We start from the raw sequence: 14,829 nt of genomic DNA, 5'->3' as shown, positions 1-14,829 counted from the left end.
ACATTCCTTTAAAATTTTTGACTCCAATTTTCTCCCTCACTCCAGCCTCTCTTTTAGTCATTGAGAAAGCAAGCAATAGGATACCCACTACACATGTGAAGTTATGGAAAATCTATTTCCATATTTGTGATATTGATAAAAAGCAAGAAAAATAAAGTGGAAAAAATATGCTTCAATCTGCACTCAAGAGTTCTTTAGTTCTCTCCATGGAGGCAGATGGCATTATTAATAGTTCATTGGAATTGTTGTGGATTATTATATTGATCAGAGTGGCTAAGATTTTCACGCACAGTTGTTCATTACATTATTGTTGTTTCTGTGTGCAAGGTTCTCCTGGTTCAGAACAATTTTTTTAAAAAAAATTAATAATTTCAAGAAATGCTCAATTTTAGTTAAAGTGCAGAGAGGATAGATAAGTAGTCACAAAGGAGCAAAACAAGAACCTAATCACTGGAACCAGATTATTACATCAAATAGCAGACTAAATGAGAGAGAAAGAGAGAGAGAGAGAGAGAAATAGAAAGATAGAATTTCAATAACTAAGTAATCTTTTCACATCCAAATTTATGGACCCTCTGAAATCTATCCATCCTCCATCTATCCCTGGAGTCTGTGGGATCCAGGTTGAGAATGCTTGGGCCAAGGCAAATGGTCAGGAATCAAAGCAGAGCTTTATAGTTAGAAGCAACAGTTTAAAGCACCAGTATCTGACTCAGAAGCTATGATATGATATCACTACATCAGGCCTTTCTTCTCCAACCCCTACATTTAAGAAGCCCTGGGCCTTCATGAGAATATATGGTAAATGTGCACTTTAAGAGAAAGCACCCTTGTTTTGGAGTCCACGAAGCTGGCACTCTTGCTTACTAGCTGTGAGATTTAGGGCAAGTTATTTAATCCCTTCGAGTCTGTTAAAGAGAGTTTCTTAACCTCTCCCTCTGTTTCTTTAAGAGGCAGAAAAGGAGGCAGGAACAGAAACATTTCTAAGTAAGAGTTAGCAGAGAGCTGAAGATTCTGTTACTTAGGAGACAAGGATCATATATAAGGAGTACCATTGAGAGTTTAAGGGCTCCTTTTCTCTGGCTTCCGAGAGAGCAGGGGTTCTGTGTCAGTCTCTCTCAATCAAGAGGAACTGGCAGTTGACTACTGACAGTTTGGATTGAGAAAACAGATTTAAGGAGGTTGTAGGAGATTAATGTTTATTGATTAGCTTAGGTAGATAGTTAGGGAATATATTTCCAGAGAGGAGTAGTGTAGTTAAGATAGCCAGTTCTGTCAGGCAGAAGAACCTGCCCTCGAAGGCAGTTAGATTTAGGGTTTCTTAGAAATTTCAGTTTGGATTGGGATTTTAGGTATAGCTATAAGATATTAGAGTAATATTCTCAGTTTCCTCCTTCCTATTTCCTATCTGAACTTTCACAAATTAAACTAAGTGTTTTGTGTTTTACCAAACTGTCTCCTCACATTTAGTCAAACTCCTATCCAAAACTTAATGCTTAACAAGTCTCAGGTTTTTCTATAAAATGAAAGGATTGAACTTGATAAGTTCTAAACTTTCTTCCATTCCTAATTAATGCCTCATATACTTTTTGAAATTTTGTTTTTAAAATTCTCAATGCAGACATCAAAAAATGGGAAGGGAATAAGTATTTATATAGTACCTACTATATGTCAAGTGTGATGCTAAAATGCTTTTTACAAATATTTTCTCATTTGATCCTCACAAAAACCCTATGAGATAGATGCTGTTATTTTCCCCACTTTACAGTTGAGAAAATTGAGGCAAACTGAGATTAAATGACTTGCCCAGAGTCACACAGCTAGTCAGGCAGTATCTGAGGCAGTTTTGAACTCAAGTCTTCCTGATTCCAAGCTTAGTGCTCTATCTGCTGCACTACCTCAAGGCTTAGAAAGAATGCATTTTTCACACATTAGCAGACAGAAGGTCAAAAGAGGACTCTAAGAACTGTAAACTACCATTTCACACTATTTTAAAAGCATACAATAAATCCTATATGTCACAAAAACTTCTACATGTCCTATAGAGAAGCATCCAAACTATCCTCTTGTTCCTGCTTCCTTCTGAGCATTTACAATATATTTAAATTATCCTCTTTCCGGGGGTGTCATTATTTTTGTTGATCCCCCATTGACTTCAAGTCGTATTCCAATGAACTACTGAGAAAGAAAGGAGGGAAATCCCCTTGTAATAAGTGAACATAGTCAAGCAAAACAAATCTACACAATGTCCATGTTCAAAAATTTGTCTCTTTTGACATTTTATATATACCTCATTTTTTTCTCTCAGAAAGTGAGTAACATGCTTCAGCAAAGGTCCTTGGCAATGGTCGGTCTTTGCCTTGACCTTTACCTTAAAGTTTTCCATTTTTTTCCTTTACAAGGTCAATATTCTTGTAAAAGATGACTCCATCTACGTCTATTCCCAGTGTAAAGTAGCTAAACAGTCCACTAAAAGATGATTTATGCACATCCTTGCTTTGTTTTCTTCCCATATCTTAACAAAAGGGTGATACAACCAAAGTTTTCCTTTATAAATCTATTTTACTCAGAGGAGCCCATTTCTGTGGAGAGCTAACTTCATTGCTCATCTACAACTTTGGATTTCAGGCATTTTGCTAGATTCCATGAAGCTGAGTCAGCTTTAAGGAATGGAAGTTTTGGAAGAATATAGGAAAATAATTTTGGAGTTTGGGGACAAGAATTTAGATGAGAGTTGGGGAAGCAGAGGAAATGATAGGCAGGTGTGGAAAGAATTCCACTTGCTTTGCAGTTTTGCCTAGGGCTTTGATAATGACCGGGTCCCTAAAAAGCCCTTTTAATAGTCACTTTGATCCACATAGGCTATTCTTGTGTGTCAACTTTGAGATGCAAAAAAGACTAGCTTGCTCTAGTTCATTTCAGTTTTCCCAGTCTAGGTTAGTTTCATATATTCCATTCTGGCTTCCCCATCCAGGTTTCCTAATTTTCTTGGAGGAGGCAGATAGAAAGAAAAAGAAGAGGAGAAGAAAATAAGACCATGACATGCTCCTATGGAAAGATCAGACAGACTCCAACTCTTTTAAAACACTTGCCCCTTGGATATCTCCACTTTAACTTTGACCCAATACTTTATTTAAAAGAGGAAAGAAAGTTAGAAATCATTCCCTCATTTTATCTACAATTAAGCATAAGGCTAGACAGGGAAAACATCTATCCAAGGTCACACAGATACTAGAATAGCCAAGCCTGTGCTTGAATCTAAAACCTTTGATTTAAAATTCAGTGTATATTCTTTGGTACCAATGACAGAAACACTATGAGAAACTGTGTACAACTTTTTGTTTTTCCCCTTTAAGAACATTCCCAAATCCCACTATAATTGTGAGAAGATTAAAATTGATCCTATATCATTTTATAATTCTAATAGAATAAAAATTCCATTTAATTGACTAAACTGCAACTCTTAAATCATAGCTCTTTGTCTTTGAACTTAATTCAGAGTTTAATTGGCCTGTAAATAGGTTAAGTTTAAAAATCCAGTTTTCCTGCTAATTGCATATCTACTATTGTCTCAAGGAATTTTGCTAACTTTGGGGACTGTGCCCCTTCTATCAAACATCCATCACTGGCACCCTTTTAATTGTTACAGGGCTGATATAGTCACACAAATAAGCTATTTTTCAAGGATGTCCGGTTTGCTTTACAAAAGTCTGGACCTCCTTTTTTGTACCTAGACTTGAACAATGAACACATCTTAGTCTTAGGTGAGAAGAAGGGGTATCATTTCTAGCCTCAGTTACCAAAATTCCAACAATCATATTGTTTCTGCACCTCAGCTCTGAACCAATACTTTTCCAATTCCAGGATGTTGTCTACCCCATTCTATTTTTTTCTGTACTCCCCAAAACATAAAAAAGAGAGCTGTCCTTTTGGCATAAATGGAGGCAAGACACTGACCCACTTATTGACAGGCACCATGCCCCTGCTAATAAATGTAATCTTGGTCAGAGATCTGCCTCATTTTACCCTGTTGTTCCAATTAAATTGAATCAACTTATTGTTTTGCTTATGCAATAAAGGCCATGGCCTATAAGGTAAACCAAGTTTGTTTCTTGAATCAAATTAATTTTGAACCCATATTAATGATATGATTATACAGACCTCACAAGATAGAACAGTGTTTTGAGAAAGTTGGAAATCCAATTGGAAGATACAAGAGGAGGGAGGAAAAAGTGAGACAGTGGAAATGAACCAGAATAAGAGAAGCCATATGGGAAAAAAAAACTTTTGTCAAGGTCAAAGAATATTCTGGTTTTGAAGACAGCTATCAATGAAAGGTATAGCCATCACCATTGATAACCTGTCTGTGGATTTGATTTTGTTCAGTGAGGATATAAATGGGTACCTTAGTTTTATATGCTTGTCTGCTGGTGGGAGAAAGTTGAATATATCACAGTTACTGCAGATTTGAGAACTTTATGCTTGAATTACAAATGGAACACAAAGAGACGAACAGAAAAAGAGAGCCCCGAGTTGAAAGGGACTGTAAATAAAGAGGGGACTTGGGTCCTTGGGGAACAGTTAACTCCAGATTCCCACACAACTCTCCAGGGACCCTCATGATCCCAGGGGTGGTAGCTATGAAACAGCAGTAGTTGAATCTTTCTCAGCTCCAGAAATGGCAAATGGAGAGATTTAATAACAGAATCATACAGCTCAATAAATGGCTGCAAGAAGGAGCAATGGTAGCATGTAAAGAATGTACATGTAAATGTAAAGAATTCTTGAAATATGATCTTGTAATGCTAGGTGACCCAATAGATAGAGTGCTGGCTTTGGAGTTAGAAAAACTCAACTTCATGAATTCAAATCTGAATTCAGACACTGATTAGCTGTATAACTCTGGGCAAGTCACTTAACTATGTTTGCCTCCATTTCCTCATTTGTCAAATGAGCTGGAGAAGAAAATGGCAAGTTACTTCACCATCTTTGCCAAGAAAACCCCAGAAGGGGTCATGAAGAGTCAGAAACGACTGAACATCATCAGTCTCCTAGAGAAAGGAGAAGAGGTTGTGTACCAAGGAAGTAAGAGACATGACTTTGATATGGAGAAAACCAAAACAAAACATGAATCATGACCTTTGCTAGTATATTTAAGTTGTTCAGACTTTAGAGATTAGATGAGAAGCAGGCTTACTCCCCAGCAATCTCAAATGCATTTCCCTTCCAAAGAAGCTCTCTAGTACAGATTGGTTCTCTAAATGTGAAGGATTATATAGAACTATAGCATTTAGGTGCTATATGTTTGAAGGACCTTTTGGAAACCCTCAAAAGCAAGTTTTTATAGATTTTAATGTGGATATAGAAAGTTCTTTAAATTTTGTGTGCTTTTGTGATATGAACTATTCACCAAAAATTAAAGAATCTAAGAGCTGAAAGTGACCTCAGAGCCCATCTAGTTCAACTGATTTTTCAACAACCATCTTATATACATCTTCTACCAGAGATCATCCAGACTTTGCTTAATGCTTATAATGAAGGGATATCTAACCAACTCAATACAGTTTATTCTGCTTATGGATATTTGTAATTATTAATGCACATTTCTTTACATCATATCCCAAAGTGTCTCTATGTAAATTGTACTTGTTGTTTCTAATACTTCCCTCTGAGTTAAAGCAGAGTTCACATATGTGAGTAAAGCCAGCATGTTCCCTCTGAATCTTTTCATCTTTATTAGATATTTCAAGTCTTTCAACTAAATTTTATACTGTGTGTTCTTCATTTTTGTGAATATCTAGGTCATTCTTTTTGGATATACCTCAGCTTATCTATGTCTTTATAAAAAATGGTGCTAGAACTGAATACAATACACCATATGTGGCCTGCCCAGGAAAGAGTGCGGCAGGACTTTATGCACTTTGCTTTGGTCTCTCTTTCCTTTAATGTAACTGCAGAGAACATTAACTTTCTTTGCCAATACAGTACAATGTTGACTCATATTGAGCTTATAGTCTACTTAGGCCATCAGATCTTTTTCATAGGAACTTTTGTTTAATCATAACCCCATCCTATATTTGTGAAATTGATTTTTATAATCCAAATATAGAATTAACATTAATTGTTATTAAATCTCTTCTCATTCAATTTGACCCCAATGTTTTAGCCCATCAACTTCAATTATTTTAAAACTTGTAGGAATGATGTTTTTTTCTTGTTTAACCTGTATACTTGCATGGCAGACTGAGAATTCTTTTACCTCTTCTACAGAAAGCTAGACATAACTCAAATGATCATTTTCCCAAGGACGATTCTAGGTGAAGGCAAAAATGAACCAAATATGGAGGTTTCTAGGGGATACTTCACATAGGTACATTAACCAATGTGTTGATCAATCAATCAGTAAATCAATGAATCATTTAGTAAAATTTATTAAGCAATTACTATGTGTCAGGCACTGTGGTAAGTGCTGGGATGAATTCTTGGAATCTGTGAGAAGCTTCCTTGAGAGTCAACTAAGTGTACATGTAACAGTTGAGGTTCTCAGACAGTCATGATTTAATCTTCCACAAAAACCTTACTATTGTTTGATTTTATTTTCTCTCCTCAAATTCAAGCTTTACATCTAATAGTATGGTCCAGGTCTCAGAAGACTGAGTACGACTTCCTTTTTGGAAGCTAGAGATCCTCACTCTGGAGTAATAGCAGATGCAGGGCTCTGGTATGCTATATTTTGAAGGTTTCTTCCTTTTTTCAAGTGATTTTCCAATGCAATCAAGCAGTCCATGCATTAATTATTTTCCGAGCTCAAAATAGATGAGGAGATATATTTAAATAAAAGTATCCAGCTTGGGTTTTGTGTCATCATTTTCTTTCCTGTTCCCCCACACTAAAATGTTTTGACTTCTTAATCCATCAGTAGGGAATATTCATTTATAGTATTTGCAGATTCCTTGATTTATTTAATTAAGAAAAATTTTTGGTCTTCCAAAATAGAAAAAAAAGGCAAGTGGAGGCTTCCTCTGTAATGTTCAAGCAGAATAGTGATGTGTTTTCCATAAATGGAAACAGAGGAGTTTTCCAAATAGATTCACCAAATATATCAGTGACTGAGTAAATGGTTGGTGGGGTGTTGAACAAGCAAATTATTTTTGTTTTATATTTAAATTATTCTATCTTTGAAGTCAGAGGACCTGTGTTCAAAACTCATCTGTGTTACTGGGAAAATCACCTCTCTTCTTTGTAAAATGAAGGCATTGGATTAGATGGCTTGAAATGTCCTTTCCATCTCTAAGTTTATGACCCCTGTAAGGTACATGCACATACATTTTTGTACTGCCTCATAGCACTTACTATAGCTGGTTCAGGCTTAGCACGATGCCCCCTCCCCTCCAATCTGTCTTTCACATATAAAATACTCCCAATAAATACTGAAAGACTACTGATTATTTAGACAAGTAAAGTGTTCTTATATTCCTAGAATAAAAAGATTTCTAGGTCAATATGTGAATTTCCTATTTATTAAATATTTCCTGAGATCTTCAACAGTGTTCTTCTTTTATGAGCATATGACATGGAAATAACCCTGAGATGGGTGGATGGATGGATAAATGAAATAAGCATTAATAAACCTATTATGTGCCAGACACTATGTTAAGCCCTTTATCAAGAGGTCTCTAAGACTATACCAGTGAAACACCTGGTCCCTCAGATCCTGTGAAAATAGAGAAGGCTTTGAATATTGGTTGGTAATGGATGGTGCATCTGTCATTCAAAGACTGACATGTTTAAATGAGAAAGGACTTAGAGATCAAGTCAGTCACAAGCTGATGAATCTATTGCTTAAAGTAACTCCCTGGCCATCTAGACTGCCATCAATTGAGAGAATTCTCACAATGAAAAAATGACAGATCATTGTAATATGGAAAATACTTATAGAGGGAACTCTGAAAAATGTAACATACAGATTACCCATGCTAGACTCACAAATGATCCCTTCAGGTGAATAGTAGCCATAACTTTGTAAGAGTAGGAACTGGAACAGGAGATATCTCTGGAGAAGAATACAAAGGAACTACTAGTGAAGCCTTCTCAGTTACTCTTACTAAAGCCATGAAAGGGAATTTCACTAGAGCCCTCAGAGCTCTCACAGAGTTCTCTGCCCAGTGTGATTCCCCCTTTTCTCCAACCCATGTCCTCAATCATAAGAATTCTGTTGACAGTTTTAGCAGGTGGCATCATGGAGTGGGTAATGTCATTTGTAGCAGCAGAGGGAACCACTGGGATGGTAGCCATCATTGCCCAATGATAGTGTGAAGAAGATAGAAGAGGTAAGATGCCTTGCTTAGGATGAAAAAGCTAGGAAGTAGATATTGGCAAGGTTGAGATTAGAAACCAGCTTTCCTGATTCACAAATCCAATGTTCTTTTCTCTGTACTACAGTGAAACAGTTTACATAGTTAGCATTTATAAAATCCCTTCCAACTTTCAAATTCAAAGTTATTATTGCTGAAATTATTACATGAAACAATAAAATATGATTAATATAAAATTTAATGTATAATGTATTATTCATCAATGATGATCAAGATTTGAAAAGCACTTCACATAGGCTATTTCATTTTGTTCTCAAAACAATCCTGGGAGGTAGGTGCAGATGAGGCAAAGAGAAGTTAAATGACTTGCTTGCCCAGGCTTTGTCACATAGCTAGTAAATACCTGAGGCAGAATTCAGACTCTGATCTTCCTGACTACATCAATCTGTACCTTGGGTTATCTAGCTGTTTATAACCTAATTTATAACTGAAATATTAATGGTGACCTAGAAAGACAGTAGTATAGCTGAGAAAGGGCTAGTCTAAGAGCAAAGAAGTGGATTCAAACCAGTGTCCCAGTCTCTAAATTTCAGCTGAATTACCTATATCCTTAGGTTGAGGAAGTGTCCATATGGTGAATTTCCTATTCATATGAAATGGTTCTCCTTTCTCCCTAAAAAAAAAAGTTCAGCTACATTATGGATTAAATATACTTTTATGGGCTAATCTGGGAAAACTAATCTCTAAGCATTATGTTGTGTCTGTGGTGAAATGTCATCCAAAGCTCAAGGAACAAGTACCACTTCAGGGTCTGACTTTTGAAGCATGACCCATTCACAGGTTGGAGATTTCCTCTCCTTGATTGACTGATTATTTGATGGGAATTAAAAACCCCATAAAACAGAATCATCATTCTAAATGTTTTTGATCTTTTAGAAACACAAAGAATAAATAAAGGGAACAGTTAAGAATCAAAACAAGATAGAACATGATTATCAAAAAGAGAGGTACAAATCTATAACAGTTGCCATAGGAATTAAAAGATTCGCAAGATATCTCATTGAACTGGAGTTGTCAGGAAAGGCTTGTAGAAGAGGTATGGCTTGGACAAGACTGAAGAATTGGAATAATTTGAAAAGGCAGAAAGGCAGAGAATTTACCAGGTATTTCTGTCAATTGAAATCCTAAAAAATTTAGTTGTATGGCTAGTGTGTTCTCCTTCAACCCTCCCTCCTAGATTAGGGAATAAGCAGGCTATGAGGTAAGGGGCAAATTAATTCTCATTTGGGGATTGTGGAGGGTATCATTTTATGACTTGTGATAGCTGTTGTAATAACAGAAGTAGTAGTACAAAAAAAATGGTCCCCTGAAACTGGGGAGTAAAGCAATTCTTCAGTGGTCTAGAAGAATGTTTCTCTCTGTTCCTGCTACTCTACTCACATATGGGGTTGAGGGTGGGACTGAGTCATTATGAAGAAAGTTAAAGTTAAATGTATTGGGTGAGAAGCACTAATATGGGTGATTTTTGCAAACAAAAGAACTGACTGACTATAGAGGAAGTTCATAGTTCTATAATGTTTAAACATGGATTTTTTTCCTCACTTAACTCAGCCTCACTGCTTCAAAAACAGCCACCTCTTCAACACAATTTCTTTGCAGTAGGAGGTTGTTTTTCCCCAAAACGTGGCATTACCACAGTGACTCAAGGACTTACATTCACTGCTATCAAAAAATTTAGACAATAAATAAGGCTTTACAAAAATGCCCTGACTCCATTCTACCTGAGAATCTGATCCCCAAAGTCACCACCATAGTAAGGTTTCTATTAAACAAAGACTGAAAAAAACCCACCCATTTTCTTTATGAGTGTCTGATGGAAGAACAGAAGCCTGTTAATATTGAACTGAACTATATTCTTTGCCAGGCAATGAAATAATCATCTGTCTCTTCCAGAAATAATATGTTCTTGTAATCCACAGGACTTGGAACATGGAAGGTTTTCAATAAATATTCTTAAATACTCTTGGTTAATACCCTGATAATGAATTATGTGTAGGGGAATAGAACCATATTGGCTAAAGTACCATCTGCTTGTTTTGCTATAAAGGTTATCAGTACCATTGTCTGTGATTGGTTGGCCAGCTTAGTTGGTTAGAGTACAAACTTAATGAGGATTAGGTCAGTCTCAAACAGAAAAGTTTACACACACACACACACACACACACACACACACACATTTAACCCCACCCCCAAATTCCATATATGGGTAAATTACCTTATATGGGTAAGCAACAAGGGGCATTGAGAAATGTGTCAATTGCAACTTAAATTCATCACCTACACACGAAGAGCTCAGTCCACATGTTGCCATCAGTATTCCAAAGAGTCTTCTTAAACATAATCTGTTTCTTTCCTTAGAGTTATGGAACAAAGCCAAGTTGGCCTTAAATTGCATAAAAGTGCAAGAAGTGTATTTCCACTGTAAGGCAGGCAAGAAGCATTGACATACAAAATACTTCTATATTCTAAAGAGAAAGAGGGGTAAGTTGAAAAAAGCTAGAGTTAGTGACAAAGCTAGACTAGAAAAGGGATGAACCTGAAGGAGGAGCTAAAAGGAGGACTAAGACATGTGGGGAAACCATCAAGAGAACCAGATTTTCTCTTTCCATAATTTGGAGATTTGCAAATACATGGCTTGAGGTAGGTAAGCAGAAGAATGTTTGATATCTTTGAATTAGTCTCAGTATGCTTTGTCCTAGGATGATCAGTGTCATGCCATGTCTTAATTCCTTCCACCATCTTACATTAGAAGCTCAACTACTGCCTCAAAAGTGGTTATACAGTTTTGACTTTCTACCACCATGCCATGAAGAAAACAGAATGTGAACATATCAGTTTAAATAAAGTTGAATGCACCTACTGAGAGGGAGGACAATGATTCACTTTCCTGGTAATCAGCCAGATGAACTAAAAATCAAGCAATATTTAAAGTGTGAGAGTGTAGAAAGAGCAGGGTCTCCAATGGCAACTGCTGGGAAAGTTTACTCTGACAGAATTCCTGAGCAGAGATTTTTACCAGACTTGGAGTTTTGACACGACAACTCTTATTTAAAAATGTCCTCATCCACTTATTAATAACTCAATTACTTTGGAAAACTTTCACATAGAATATGACACATTTATAACCTCCTTGAGAATTCTGCTGGCAAAGTAAGGTAGCCTTGACAAGGAAAGAAGCTTGTCACCTTCTGAGTCACCAATATCTTCTCTAGAGAATTATTGCCACCAGAAGCAATAGGCTCCTTGGGGCTCTCTTGACCATGGACTCCCTCTACCTCATAGCTTTGCAAAAGAACACTCTGCTTTTGACTATCTCTCATGTTCAGGAACGAGGACCAAGGAAAGAAACAATATGGCTCTAAACTGTTGAAGCTCTAAACTCAAATGAGACACAGAAACCCTGGCAGTGTGAACAGCCAGCACACTTTTCCATGTGTGACCCAAGATTGCAACTCTTCCCATTTGAAAGCTTTCCATTTTGTTACTAGATTGTAGGCTGACTCAGTTTTTCACTTCATATGTAGTTGGTGACCCTTTTAGTCACTGACCAAGTCTCCTCAAAAGGAATCAACTTTGTTTTTCTTTTTAAAATATTGAATCTCTTTATCTTGGCCAGGTTAGAAATGCAGTGGCCCTTCTGAATCCATTCCCAGTAGTAATCAGCACAAAAGTTCTAACCTGTTCAGTTTTTCTTTTTATTTGTCCTGAGGCATACTGGTGGCCTCTACTCCCACAGGTTCACTGTATGATTTACTGCCTTAGTTTACACATGTTGGCTTCTTCCCTATTGTAGCTTAGAACTTCCACACTCAAGCTATCCACAAGCCTCAGCCTCCCTTACAAGCAGGCAATAAAGGACTCAATTCCTTTAAAAAAAAGTTATCATGAAGCAGAGAGTAAAGAAAAAAGAAGGGCTACCAAACTGAAGCTAACCTCTCGTTTAGTTTAATCACTGGGCTAATTAATATGGGTTTACTTAAGTAGTTACAAAGTAAAAGAAAATAAAAAATATTTTAAATGGTCAGAAGATAGGGGGAAAATCCAACTTTCCCAGCAACTTTTAAAACACATGAAGCAAAAGTACAAAACAAAGCACGAAGGAACAGATGGTGAACATCGCTTACCTTGTTATCATCTTCAGGGTCACTATAGCCACAGGCACTTATAAAATCTGGAAACATCTCTGACCAGCCTTCACTAGTACAGTTTTTGCTGATATTTCCTGCAAAACAAAATTCAGACATTTAATCTATAGGTTAATCAAAGCGTGCCCATTAGTAATACTTCAATCAGCTCCAGACAAATGATGGCTTCTTGGGGGAGCTTTGAGAGTGGGATCTTTTACAAGACAGAACCTGTGCGGACATAATCAGAATCACATCTATAGATAACTTTCAATTACTCAGGAGCCAATTAAGAAGCTGGTCTATTATTCTGGCTCCTGGCAGATACTTTTTCTATCTCCTGCTGTCTGTTGTATTTCTCATTAGAACCAGAAAGTGTGTAGGGCAAGCTGGGGTAAAAAAATAAAGCATAGCAGGAGAGAGGACTGAATGTACAATGTAAAATCAGGTTTTCAGGTTATTATCTTGCTCCATTCTCCAGAATAATCCACTTAATTCTTCCCTGAGCACAAAGAACATAAAGTAGTTGCCTAAAAGTAAAATGGATTGCCTTGGAAGTCATTGGGTTCTTTCCCTCTAGAGGTCTCTAGGCAAAGGCTCGATGATAATCTGGTATGTTGTAGAAGGGATTCTTGTTTAGGTGTATAATGGACGAGTTGGCCTCCAAGGTCCATTCCAATTTTGAGAGACTATGATTCTGTGTCAGAGGAAACCTCAGAGCTGCCTTCTGAGACAAGAGGCAGACAAGCCTAATGCGTGGTTATTAGATTCCTCGTGTTCTTATTAGTTATACCTTCGCATCCTAACCTGACTCAATAGAAGCTTCCTCTTCAGTTCCCTCCATCTAGCCACAAGGAAATTGAGTTTGCCCCCATCCCATTTCATCCTTTTTGGGAAACAGAGGGATGAGATATTGCTTTTGGAACCTAGCATCTACTGGACAGTTCCACACAAAGTATCCTGTTACAGCAATGAACAAGAAGTGAAGGATTCCCAACACTATGGGCATGGAAGTTTCTGATATGTATCGTCTGGCAAATATTCCTCTGGAATATTACACCACATCCCTTAACATTAAGTTGTCCCTACATGCTCGGCCGTCGTGGATATACTGATGGCTTTAGCCCACCTCTTTCCTTTGTTACAAGGAGGGTTGGGGCTGTGATAGTGATGTCAGAAAACAACTGTGGTCTAAGAAGAAAAGGCAGCAACAGGACACCTTCTCTCCCTCACCTCATTTAACAAAGCAGAGCACCAACCATAGAGCAGCCTAAGATAGAATTGTAAGAAGGAATCCTAATGCTTGAGGCAAGTTCGGTACATGGTAGAGGCAGTCAATTCAGGTGTACTTATTCCAGAAAAGAGGGTAGCCCATGCACCCTTGAGTGAGCCACAGGAAAGTTATTTTGGCAATGGTTGACTTGGGAAATGTGAGCCAGAATTTGCCCAGGTAGTAGACCTGCACAAGGCATAATGAAAGATGCCTGGAGGAGTACCTTGGAGAGGAAGTAAGTACATTGTGCCCTACCCAAATGTGGTCACATTATGAGAAAGTTCTAGCAATTCTGCCTAGTTACACCTTTATTTTGGAACTACCTCTAACAAATCAATAGAACTCACATACTAGGTGTGTTTTATGTCAATGAGCTCAAACTAGGCACATGAGTATATTGCTGAGTGAGCCCAAACCCAAAAAGGCTTAGTGGCAATCACTGGTCTTACAGTCAGAAAACTTCAGGTCAAGTCATCATTCTGATATTTAGTAGTTTGGGAACTATGTAAGCAACCTCTTCTTTGAGACTCAGTTTTCCTGAGTATAAAATGGACATTAACCTTACAAGGTTGTTCTGAGGAAAGTGCTTTCTACAATCATAAAAGACTGTGTGAGTAAACTATCTCTTCATTTCCTGCTGAAAAGTTGGAAAATCTTGAATCCCTAAACTACATTACCCAAACTTCCTTTCTTTATTACCCACAATTCCTTTTTCCTTTATGTTCACCTGTGTCTTTTGCGTGATTATATATAAGTTTTGGCTATCGCCCCTCTTGCTCTCTCTCCCATGTGAAGTAAGTGGGGAACGGAAAGTTCCCTGTGTTCTCTAGCTCTCTATTTAAATACTAATAAATCTCTAGAAATATACTTTGGAGATATTGAATATTAATTTTAAAATCCATACCACCCAGTGACATCCCTTCGAACTTCTCCATCATGCCCTCTCTACTGCCCTTCATCTCTGTCCCTCACCATTTCACCTTCCTTTCGTGCATAGTCTTGTCTCTTCTACTATAAGCTCCCTGAAGGCAAGGACTAGTTTTCTTTTTCATATTTG

General features: G+C 37.3%; 1 protein-coding gene across 1 annotated transcript in view; it reads right to left on the bottom strand.

Moving 5' to 3' along the window:
• Positions 1 to 14,829, bottom strand: part of VIPR2 (vasoactive intestinal peptide receptor 2) — a 110,885-nt gene that overhangs the window by 79,690 nt on the left and 16,366 nt on the right. The window contains exon 3 of the mRNA XM_044678954.1: positions 12,500 to 12,597. Coding sequence (XP_044534889.1) covers positions 12,500 to 12,597 — 98 coding nt within the window. The remainder of the gene's footprint in view (positions 1 to 12,499; positions 12,598 to 14,829) is intronic.

The sequence above is a fragment of the Gracilinanus agilis genome, chromosome 5 (assembly GCF_016433145.1).
Source record: "Gracilinanus agilis isolate LMUSP501 chromosome 5, AgileGrace, whole genome shotgun sequence".
In the NCBI taxonomy this organism is placed as follows: domain Eukaryota; kingdom Metazoa; phylum Chordata; class Mammalia; order Didelphimorphia; family Didelphidae; genus Gracilinanus; species Gracilinanus agilis.
The sequence above is the reverse complement of the archived record's forward strand: the minus strand, read 5'-3'. Positions and strand labels throughout refer to the sequence as shown.